Raw genomic sequence first — 12275 nt, forward strand, 5'->3', positions numbered from 1 at the left:
TCCCTGTTGCATGTGATTGGATCGATATTCCTCAAAGAGGTCAAAGTCTTCCTTCGATCATCCCCTGCTGTTTGCCTTTGCTGCAAAGGTTCACAGCACAAGTGAATAAATCCTGCATCCAGAGAAATCTGTGAGGCTGTGAAGTCAAAATAGAGCTTGGAGGCAAACAGGGAGGCAGTAACAAAAGAAGGAGGAAATCTTGAAAAGCAGAAAGGAGACATTTAAAAGATGAAGTGTGTTGTTCTGTTGCTGAGTCTGCTCTCGGTGGGACGCTCAGCTCCTGTGAGCAGCTGTGACACTCTGATAAACCCAATAACTGTCAACACGGATGAGGTAAGTTGCTTTGGAGCAAACTCGTCCTGATATTGGCTCTTGGAGGGAGAAAATTTAGAAAAAAAAACAATCCATTGTCAGAATTACAATACAATACAATTAAAGACTTCATATTGAAATTTAGGGGTAGTGAAGTCCTGGGATTGCATCCAGCACCTGGCTGGTTGGTCTGTGTGGAGTTTGCATGTTCTCAACGTGTTTACACGGGCGCTCTCGAAGTACTCCGGCTTCCTCCCACAGTCCAAAGACATGCATGCTACATTAAGTGCTGATTGTAAATTGGCTGTAGGTGTACATGTGGGTATAAACGGTTGTCTCTCTATATTAGCCCTGCGACAAACTGGTCACCTTTCCAGGGTTTACTCCACCTTTTGTGATGTGACTGCTGGGATGTTATTCACAATAGAACACAGAAAACACATAAAATGTTTAAAGTGAATAAATGTCCTATTTAAAGAAACATATTAGCTCATTTCAAATTTTCTGGCAGAAACACATCTCAAAAAAGTTGGGACGAGCTCCTGTTTACCACTCTGCAGCATCCCCCTTTCATTTAACAACAGTTTGTAGACATCAAAATGTTTCCAACTGGTGAAAGCTCTGGACTGCAGGCAGACCTTTATTCTGAAATAGTTCCACAGTTCCATCTTTGTGTCTCTCAAACTCTACCTAAGATGCTCTTTTTATACCCAATCAATTTAAACAAGTTTTTTGATGTTTTTTGATGTTTTGTTCTGAATAAAATATAGAGTTTTGTATTTTAAACATACTTAATTCAACTTGTGCCTGTGTGCTCCAGATATTGGGAAAATGGATGTATGTTGGGGGAAGCTCTGACCTCCCGGGAAGCCGTTCCCTGGCCTTCCTGCTGACCAGCGTCTGGTTGAATGTTACTACAACTGCCAACAGTAACGTCCTCAATATCCTGCAGACTCAGAGAATGTAAATGCTCCCTTAAGCAATTTTGACACAATAGCTGAAGTCATTTATACATATTTATTTTCTATGTTTATTTTGATATCTCTGAAGCTCTGATGCTTTTATTTTCTTCCTCACAGAAATGGTGACTGCTCGAGCATGACGTATAATGTGGTCTTTGAAAACAGCACAATGTTAATCAGTGAGTAAAGAATGGCCACAGAGGTTTTACATGCAGAGGAAACCTGCAATCACGTAGTTTCTTGTGATTTCCAATCTCACAAAACTGTTTGTTTTTTTGTTTGTTTCATACAGAGGAGCCTTTCTACCTAAAGGAGGTCTACCTGCCAACTGGCTGCTCTGACTGTCTGCTTGCTTATGAAGAAGTCATCTCTGGGAAAGATACTTTTACCAGCCTTCTTCTATTCAGTAAGAAACACACATCCCACTATACCATGTGTGAATCCAGAACTCTTTTTTCTTCTTACTATTGTTTTTTGAAGCATGAAAATCTGTAGAAAAACTTTTAGTTACCTCCCCCTCCCCCCCTTTTTTGCTCTTTATTTCCAGGCAGGAAAACGAGTGTCTCTCCTGACGTTGTGGAGACGTTAAAGAAACAAGCAGAATGTCTCCGGATGTCATCACCCATTATGATGGACCCAAACAACGGTGAGAGTTTCAGCACATTTCTCAACATACTGTGTCACTATTATGTCATAAAAGCTGTTTGTTTGTTTTTATTTGTATTCTTTGCATACACAGAAATCTGCCCTGACAACCTCCCGCCCTCAGAGGGTCTCAGTGCCCTCAACAGCTTATTAGAAAACAAGATGGCACATCGAGTTGCGAGAGTCCTGGATGTTCTTTTTGATGTGTTTGTGAACTGGTAGTTTAGTACTTTTAATTTCTGCTAAATGTCCCTTTAAATCTGAGCGATTGGCCAGTTTTTTTTTTGTTTTTACTTTAATTCACATTTTTTCACATCTGTAAAACATATTTAGACAAAGTTATACGTGTACACAAAGCAGAAAACAAACTATGTCAAAACAACCATTAAAGGTGAGGAAATTATGAAATTTTGTCAAAGTCTGTGTTTTAATAGTTCATTATTTTTTTGGTTTTCCTTTTCTTTCCCTGTTCACATGTTATTTTGGTTTTATTTATTTATTTTTGCTTGTTTTTATTTTTGGTCTCTCTTTTAGTTGCTGACAGTTCATCATATGAAACCTAAGGTTTGCTATGATGAACAAAACCTTGAAAACCATGTCACTTGACACTTGGATTAAAAACAATCTGTAGGAAGTCTGTAACATCAATGTACCTCTTAGTAAATTCAGAATACAATATTGCAGTCCACAGTAAGTGGTTTTAAAATCAAAGTCTTTAATTAGAAAGTGAGACAATTTTTCTGCCTGACGTGTATTAATGAGCATATATGGAGAAATGTATTAATTTCTAGTGACCATTTTTACTCCGTGCCAGCAAAATACCAAAGATCATCTTACTCTATGGGTCATCCAGTCTGAAATAACGTAGACATCCCCTTGCTAAGAGAAGTTAAGGACATGATTTTTGTGAATTAGTATTATCAAGTTGCTCTAAAACCCCCTCGGAAAACCTTTGGTCAATCCAGAATGCTGTAGCAATTTGCTTTCTTTTAAATTCAGAATCAAATTTAAAATCCGCCTTCTCATATCTTTAAGACCTCACAGTTCCTTGTGAGAGCACTTCACTTTCAGACTGCAGGCTTACTTGTGGTTCCCAGAGTTCCTAGAATGCAAAGCAGGTCCCTCTTCTGTGGAAAAAGTTCCCAGTTTGGATTTGAGGGACAGACACTCTCTCTACTTTTAAGATTAGTCTTAAAATTTGTATTTTGGATAAAGCTTATAGTTAGGGCTGGATCACATGACCCAGAACCCTCCATTATGCTGCAGTAGGCAGTGGTAGGTAGTGGTTCTTCTTGGATCTAGATCTTTCTCCTTGCCTTTGACCTGTCACACTCTGCTGTTTGCTTTTTTCCCCTCACACCTAACTGTTCGCAGCACATGACTATTACCTGATGAGCATGTTTCTGCTGGAAGTAAGGGTCTTTACCTTTCAATATAAAGCACCTTTAGTTAATTGTTGCTGTGAATTGGCACTATATTAAAAAAACTGAATTACCAGGAAAAGCATTTTAGTTCAATTCAATAGAAATAGTGTAAGGGAGGTGGCTAGTGTCATTATGGATTGCTGGCACAATACTTCAGCATTTTTTTCATTACTTAGGTTGATGCAGTTTTTCTGTCATCTTCCTTTCCTCAGATTACGACACAAAAACAGACGAATACGTCACCTAAACTGGGCTGAGCCTCATAACTAGAGAACACACTTCAAAGTCTGAACCCATCAGCAGATGAGCCATGATGATTCATGTTGCTGTCGCTGTTCTCAGCCTTCTCCCTCTTGGGCGCTCAGCTCCTGTGACAAGCTGTGAGAATTGTAGCGGTAGACTACTGTTCCCATAAGGCTGTGTGTGGGGGGAGCTTCCGGGGTTACGAGAAAAGTTGGAAAACATCACCCGAACACGCTGCGTCCAGTGTCATCATTTATACGTGGTGTCAGAAGTGCGAACGGCGGTCTCCACAGTTTTTTTTTTTTCTCCGAGTACAGTACGGTGCAGTTAACTTTGAGAGAAGTTTTCGCATCGGTAACCCAAACAAGACTGGCATGCAGGTGAAGCGCGGCCAAGGCTGTGACCGGCGCTAGCAACAGGGCGCGGTCGAGCACGAGCCTCACATGTCGGAGGGAGGAGACGAGGTCGGAAAGCTTGGATTCTGAACGCGAGGAAGCCAGGGATCCACGCGTCACGATGGCGACCACGGTACAAATAACACCCCCAGAAACATTTGACTTTTCTCATCCTGCCGAATGGCCAAAGTGGATCAGAAGGTTCGAAAGATTTCGCATTGCAACTGCTCTTGATAACAAATCAGACGAGTATCAAGTTAACGCACTCCTGTATGCTATGGGAGATGCTGCTGCTGATGTTTTGGCAGTTTTACAACTGTGCGATGCAGATAAAAAGAAATATGCTACTGTCAAAGAGGCATTTGACAAACATTATGTAGGAAAACACAACGTAATTTTTGAAAGAGCACAGTTTAACTCCAGACGGCAACAGGATGGGGAAAGTACAGAGTCGTTCATCACTGCTGTGCACAAACTTGCAGAAAATTGTGCATTTGGAGCACTCAAAGACGAACTCATAAGGGACAGAATTGTAGTTGGCATAAAAGACAAAAGACTGTCCGAGCTGCTGCAAATGGACTCAGAGTTGACTCTTGCTAAAGCCATTGAGAAAGTTAGGCAGAGCGAAACGGTAAAGAAACAACAATCAATACTTCACAGCAGCGCGGCAGTGGAGAAAACACTGAACATGGACACAATACGGACAAATACAACACGCGGGAAAACGCAGACGTGGCAGAAGAAAGAACAAAAGCCAATCAAGCAAAGCGGAAAGGAATGTGGTCGCAAGAACAAACACTCATGGAAAGAATGTCCAGCCAAAGAGGTACAGTGTCGAAAATGTCAGAAAAAAAGGCACTTTGCTGCGGTCTGTTGCAGTAGTGACGCTACAGCGCTACGCGAAGTGACAGAAAATCAGAAAGATACAGACAGCGAGGATTGTGTGTTCTTGGGTGAAGTAGAGACTCGGAGGTCATAGCCCTGGGTGCAAAAGGTCAAGTTAAATGGGGAAAATGTATATTTTAAACTTGACACAGGGGCAGATGTTACATTTATTCCAGAGGGTTTGTACAGTCCAGACAGGGATGGTAAGCTGCAGAGACCCAGAAAGAAGTTACTAGGGCTGGGCAGTAACCCACTCAATGTTAAAGGCTGCTTCGAGGCACAGCTAGCAGTGAAAGGGCGCAGTGTTTCTCAAGACGTCTACCTTGTGTCAGGTCTAGTACAGCCACTGCTAAGCAGGCCAGCGTGTGAGGCTCTGGGTCTTGTGTACAGAGTAAGCACAGTAACGGAATCGGTGACAGATTTCAGGGCAGCATACCCAGACGTTTTTAAAGGTTTAGGCGTGCTGAGGGAGCCTTATCACATTGAGATAGAGCAAGGAGCTGTACCAATAGCCCTATCTGCCCCAAGACGCGTTCCTCTTCCCCTCAGAGATGCAGTGAGAAATGAGCTGCACAGAATGGAAGAAATGGGTGTTATCTCCAAAGTCACTGAGCCTACAGAGTGGTGTTCTGGCATGGTAGTGGTCCCGAGACCAGCAGGAAAGCCCCCCAGAATATGTGTGGACCTCACACCCTTGAACACAGTAGTCAAAAGAGAAAGACACATCCTCCCAGCAGTAGATCAAACACTAGCGATGATGAAAGATGCTAAAGTGTTCACAAAGCTCGACGCCCAGTCTGGATTCTGGCAAATTTAGGCATTTAGGAGACTAAAAGGGATATTAAGCTCTCCAGAAGTGCTCACTCAGTACTCCAACTCAGCAGATACACGAGTCGCTGCAGATGCATCGCCATACGGTATCGGGGCTGTTCTCACTCAGAAACAGTCTGACAACTCCTGGCGACCAGTCACATATATCTCAAGAGGTCTCACAGACACAGAGAAATGCTACGCGCAGATAGAAAAGGAGGCGCTCGCTGTAACGTCGGCGTGTGAACGACTGTCATCTTACCTCATGGGCTTACAGTTCACTCTAATCACAGATCACAAGCCCCTGGTCCCTCTTCTGAACACAAGAGGCCTGGACGACCTGCCGCCACGCATCCTGAGATTCCGCCTCAGGCTGCTGCGCTTTACTTTCACCATTGTCCATGTTCCAGGGAAGAACCTCGTCACTGCTGATCAAAGTCAAAGTCAAAGTCAAAGTCAAAGTCAACTTTATTGTCAATTCTGCCACATGTACAGGACATACAGAGAATAGAAACTTCGTTACTCTCAATCCCTAGATAAAATAGAAAATGAACATTTAAATATAAGAGTGATTAAAAATGCAAGTAAAATATTTTAAAGTAAAAAAATTAAATAATATAATACAATTTTACATATAACAAGAAAGCTATACAATATACAATATAAGGGTAAATGACATTGAGTGCAAACCAGGCAGAGTAGTGCAAATAGGCAAATAGTGCAAATGGAGATTTGGTAATGTACGGTATGAGATAGTGTAACACAAAGTCTTATGAGGTAATGGCAGTCCAATGCTCCACAAAGTGACTGGTAACTGGTGCAGGCCAGTGAGTGAGTCAGAGAGTGTGTGTGTGTGAGTGTGTGTGACAGAGTTCAGTGAGACCGTGGAGGAGAGAGGGGAGAGGGGGCAGAATCGGGAGGGAGTTAAGCTTCCTGACAGCCTGATGGATGAAGCTGTCCTTCAGCCTGCTGGTCCTGGCCTGGAGACTCCGCAGTCTCCTCCCCGACGGCAGCAGCTTGAAGAAGCTTTGCATTGGGTGCGTGGGATCAGCTGCTATGCAAAGGGCTTTTTTAGTGAGACGGGTGCTGTAAATGTCCTGGAGGGAGGGGAGAGAGACACCAATGATCCTCTCTGCAGCTCTCACTATGCGTTGGAGGGTTCTATGACAGGACGCATTGCAGGCTCCAAACCACACAGTGATGCAGCTCGACAGGATGCTCTCGATGGTGCCTCTGTAGAAAGTGTGCATGATGGGGGCTGGTGCTCCTGCTCTTCTTAGTTTGCGGAGAAAGAAGAGACGCTGCTGTGATTTCTTGGCCAGTGCTGTGGTGTTGTACGTCCAGGAGAGATCCTCTGTGATGTGCACACCCAAGAACTTGGTGCTGCTCACTCTCTCCACAGATGCTCCGTCAATGGTCAGAGGAGCATGTTGGGTGTGCATTCTCCTGAAGTCCACAACAATCTCCTTTGTCTTCTCCACATTCAGAGAGAGATTGTTGTCAGCACACCACGTGGCCAGGCGTCTCACCTCACTTCTGTAGTCGGTCTCATCCCTGTTGCTAATGAGACCCACCACCGTTGTGTCGTCCGCAAACTTGATGAAGAGGTTGGAGCTGTATGATGGAGTACAGTCATGGGTCAGCAGAGTGAAGAGGAGGGGGCTCAGCACACATCCCTGCGGGGCCCCCGTGTTTAAAATGATGGTGCTGGATGTGTTACTGCCGACCCGTACTGTTTGAGGTCTTCCGGTGAGGAAATCCAACAGCCAGTTGCACAGTGAGGTGTTGAGCCCCAGCTGGACCAGTTTTTGAGTGAGCTGTTGGGGGATTATAGTGTTGAATGCTGAACTGAAATCTATGAACAGCATTCGAACATATGAGTCTTTTTTGTCCAGGTGTGTGAGTGCTGAGTGGAGTGCAGTGGAGATGGCATCATCGGTTGAGCGGTTGGGCCGATACACAAACTGGAAGGGATCCAGGGAGGGGGGAAGGACAGTCTTGATGTGTTGCATGACTAGTCGTTCGAAGCACTTCATCAGGATGGGAGTAAGTGCAACAGGACGGTAGTCATTAAAGCAGGAGGGAGATGACTTTTTTGGAACCGGAATGATTGTGGTGGCTTTAAAACATGTGGGGACGACAGCCTGGATGAGTGATATGTTGAAGATGTCTGTGAAGACATCAGTGAGTTCCACTGCACAGTCTCTCAGTACACGACCAGGAATGTTGTCAGGACCCGGAGCTTTTCGTGCATTGATCCTGCTGAGGGATCTCCTCACGCTGTCCGGGGACAGAGTCATCACCTGGTCACCAGGAGGGGGTGGGGTCTTCTGTGCAGTGGTGTTGTTTTGGACTTCAAAGCGAGCAAAGAAAGTGTTCAGCTCGTTCAGCAGGGGGATAGTGCTATCACAGGTCTGTGGTGGGGGCTTGTAATCTGTGATGGTCTGAATGCCCCGCCACAGGCTCCGTGAGTCTCTGCTGTCTTTGAAGTGATGCGATATTTTCCTGGAGTACTGTCTCTTAGCCTCTCTGATGCCACGGGAAAGGTTGGCCCTAGCTGTCCTCAGGCTTGCCTCGTCTCCATCTCTGAAGGCAGCATTCCGAGCTTTCAGCAGCCTGTAGACCTCTCCTGTCATCCATGGTTTTTGATTGGCCCGGACAGTTATGGTTTTCGTGACTGTTACATCCTCAATACACTTGTTGATGTAGGCAGTAACAGTCTCTGCGTACTCCTGGAGGTCAGTGGTGTTGTTATAGGTGGCAGCCTGCTTAAACATGTTCCAGTCTGTGGTGTTGAAGCAGTCCTGTAAAGCCTCTGAAGACCCTTCTGGCCACACTTTTATCTGCTTACGATGCTCTCTCACGAGCACCGCTGGCAGGGCCTCCTTCTGCTGGGGATCTTCAGCTGGAAAAAGAGGTGGAGGTTTTCATGGACGGTGTAGTTTCCCATCTCCCAGCAACAGATAAAAGGCTGGAGGAGATTAAGTTGGCGCAGGAAATGGATGACCTGTGTAGAAGGGTGGTGAATCAATGTGCGACAGGCTGGCCAGAAAAAGGTAAACTAGATCCAGAGTTAAAGGGGTACTGGGAATACAGAATGGACTTCAATCTAGTCCATGGTCTTCTCATGAAAGGGGAGAGACTTGTGATACCACCTCAAATGAGAGCGGAGGTTTTGTCACGTTTGCATGAAGGCCACCAGGGCGTTTCAAAATGCAGGGCCAGAGCAAAAGAGTCTGTGTGGTGGCCGGGCATCTGAACCCAAATACGTCAAATGGTAGACAGGTGCGAAACATGTCAAAAACATAGGTTACAGTGTCGTGAACCAATGCTGGCAACTCCTGTTCCCGACCGCCCATGGCAAAAAGTCGGCATGGATCTGTTCGAGCGGTCAAAGAAACACTTCCTGCTGATTATTGATTTTTTCTCAAGGTACATTGAGATAGCTGAACTGAGACACACAACTGCAGAGGTCACTATTAATGCTGTAAAAGAAGCCTTTGCAAGACATGGTGTTGCCGAGACTGTGGTATCGGATAACGGGCCGCAATTTTCATCAGAACAGTTGAAGGACTTTGCCAAAGAGTACCAGTTCACACATGACACGAGCAGCCCCAGCTACCCCCAAGCCAACGGGGAGGCAGAACGCGCTGTTCGTACTATTAAAGACTTGTGGAAAAAGGACTGTGACTACACCAGAGCACTGCTAGCGTACAGGGCCACCCCACTGGAACATGGGCTCTCGCCGGCGCAGTTGCTTATGGGGAGACACCTGCGGACCACGCTGCCACAAGCTGTGGCAAAGCTGGTGCCAAAGTGGCCTGACCTACAGGCTTTTCGCAAAAAAGATGAGGAGGGGAGGCGTGAGCAGGCAAAACACTACAACCGCAGACATAGAGTCAGACCGCTTCTGGAACTACCGTCAGGACAGAAAGTGTGGATTACCACTGAAGGAACTACCGGAGCAGTAGTTGGACCTGCCAGTGCTCCCAGATCATATGTGGTAGAGACAGACAGGGGTTTTCTGAGGAGAAATAGGAGCCACCTCAGACCAACAGGGACTATTACCAGATCTGGTCGAGTGGTGAGACCTCCTGAAAGACTGGATGTGTAATTCTCTGAAGTTATCCATTCATGCCCTATTCAAAGATGGGTTAAGCTGTTAGAGATGTTTACAATAATGTGTTTCGTTTAAATGTAAGTGAACAAATGAGGGATGTGTATAATTTTCACGTTTCATGATGCTCCCCATTTCTGTTCTAGTGAGCTGTTTGAGTCGTTATGAAGTATGTCTTTAGCTAAAAGGAGCAGGTGTATCGGTAGACTACTGTTCCCATAAGGCTGTGTGTGGGGGGAGCTTCCGGGGTTACGAGAAAAGTTGGAAAACATCACCTGAACACGCTGCGTCCAGTGTCATCATTTATACGAGAATCTAATCCAGCCTCGTGAAATCCACAGAAATCAAGTCAGACTCTCTCTTACATCACTTCTTTTTAAAAAAATATTCAAAATGAAATGTTTGTTGTCTTATACACCTAATACCATCTGTTTCAGCTGCTGGGCAAATGGATAATACTTGCAGAGAGCACAAGCATACCTGGATCCAAAATGCTGGTACAGATGCTTAGGGAAAATACCTGGGTAAAGATCACCGCTGCTAATGAAGCCAATACATTTAACACTTTCCAAATTCAAAAAAGGTAATGAACAGGATCATGTTTCGCCTGAACTGACACTGTTTTCAAATAATATTAATGTAAAAATCTCAATAATTGTATCTTCTAAAAGCATGGGCAAGTGCTTAACATTGAAAACCAACATAACTTTGGTTAACAACACTCTCACTCTGGGTGAGTATTACTGAGGGAACAAACATTTGGATGATCGGATTTAGACTTTGTGCCGAGCGTTGCCACAACACTTTCAGTATATATCGATTGGTGTGTATTTGCACATGTCCACAGTGCACACTTACCAAATTTCTGCTGTCCTGCTGAATACTGGCTTCCCTGACTGCCTTGTTATCTACTCAAATAACACCATCGGAAGAACCACAGTCAGAGCTCTTCAGCTCCTGAGTAAAAACAATGACACAGCTAAATACTGCAATGTTGAAGTACTCAGTAATTTTTCTTATGGTCCAACTTCATGCATTTAATTTATGAAAGCTGAAAGAGATGCTGGTGACTAATTTCCAAATTACAACAACATTAACAACATTAAAACAATGATTAACAGTCGTTTCCACTTTTCCAGGCCATTAAATAAATAATTGAAGGTTCCAAATACTGCCGTCAGGATGAGGACAACCAAATAACAGTAAAAGGCAAAATTTTAAACTCACTGAGAAAAGAAAAAAAAAAGTATCAAGATGTACATTGCTGTGAGAAAGTTGGGTTGGAATTGCTTTTTCCCCACAGGACCTGTGCCTGCCTTTTTCTCTTAACAAAGTAAAACCATAATTTAAAAACGGCATTTTGTATTTGCATTTTGTAATTATGTTTCTTTGATTAATATTCAGATGCGGTCGATGATCTGAAACGTTTAAATGTGACAAATATGTAAAAAACTAAGAAATCAGAAAGAAGCCAAATATTTTTTCACTGTACATAATTGTACTAAAATACCTTACAAAATATTGCTGATTACAAATGGATGCAGTAACGTTTGAAAATTGTCCCCGATATAATTTTATTCTTGATAACTTAAATACTTCTGTGCCATCGTAGTGCCCTCACATGAGCCCCCAGTGCTAACACTTTTTCTGTCTCTCAGGTAGGAGAGTTAGGTTGTCTGCTGCTGAGCTGAAGGAGTTTACAAAGCAGGTAGAGTGTCTGAACCTACAACCACCTGCTATCATGGACTTGGAAAAGGGTATCAACTATGGAACTCCAAAGTGTTCAAAATTAAATAAATAAATAGGTCATGATGAAATAAATAACTATGTGAATAAATAAGACACAGATATGTAATGTGAGAATGATATTGTGAAATAATGGAACACATTTTGAAAAAAATGCTCATTATTGTGAAATATATTACGTTCTGCTTTATAAATTTACTTATTATTGTGAAATATTATTTCATGGTCATTATCTTTCCCAATAACAGAGATTATTGCTGAGGCATTTTATTTATTTCCAGCCGTTTTTATTCCAAAATGTCCTTTTTTCAAAGTCAGTCTTTATTTCAAAATCCCGTTTTTTCCAATGGTCTATTTATTTCATAATGCGACTTTTCAGCAGAATGACTTTGTCTGTCAATCAAGAGAGACAGGGCGGAGCCAGTTGTGTGATTGGTTGCTCCTTTACTCAGACATAAGTAATAGCTCATGAAGTGTCGATTTAGGTTCAATGGTGCAATGCGTCTCCTATGCAGCCGGTGGCAGTATGCAGCTCAAAATAAAGTTAAGGCACCGACAAATGCAAAACACTGGGCGCGAATAACGTTACAGGTGTATCAATTCTTGTGAAGGACATGGCTGCAGGAGACAAGTCCATTTCTGAGTTACTCAGAGAATTTGCTAACCGCTTAGATTGTACGTCTTCACCTCAGTTTGAGAGAGTATTGCAGCAGTGTACTGGAGATGAAGCGGACCC

General features: G+C 43.6%; 1 protein-coding gene across 1 annotated transcript in view; it reads left to right on the plus strand.

Annotated features, from left to right (window-relative positions):
• Positions 1 to 68: 68 nt before the first annotated feature.
• Positions 69 to 12275, plus strand: part of LOC120729064 — a 33925-nt gene continuing 21718 nt past the window's right edge. The window contains exons 1-6 of the mRNA XM_040024472.1: positions 69 to 333; positions 1133 to 1275; positions 1392 to 1453; positions 1567 to 1680; positions 1822 to 1920; positions 2014 to 2199. Of these exons, the coding sequence (XP_039880406.1) occupies positions 229 to 333; positions 1133 to 1275; positions 1392 to 1453; positions 1567 to 1680; positions 1822 to 1920; positions 2014 to 2141 (651 nt within the window). The 5' untranslated portion in view covers positions 69 to 228 and the 3' untranslated portion in view covers positions 2142 to 2199. The remainder of the gene's footprint in view (positions 334 to 1132; positions 1276 to 1391; positions 1454 to 1566; positions 1681 to 1821; positions 1921 to 2013; positions 2200 to 12275) is intronic.

This window comes from Simochromis diagramma, unplaced genomic scaffold (genome assembly GCF_900408965.1).
Source record: "Simochromis diagramma unplaced genomic scaffold, fSimDia1.1 OVJJ01000302.1, whole genome shotgun sequence".
NCBI lineage: Eukaryota > Metazoa > Chordata > Actinopteri > Cichliformes > Cichlidae > Simochromis > Simochromis diagramma.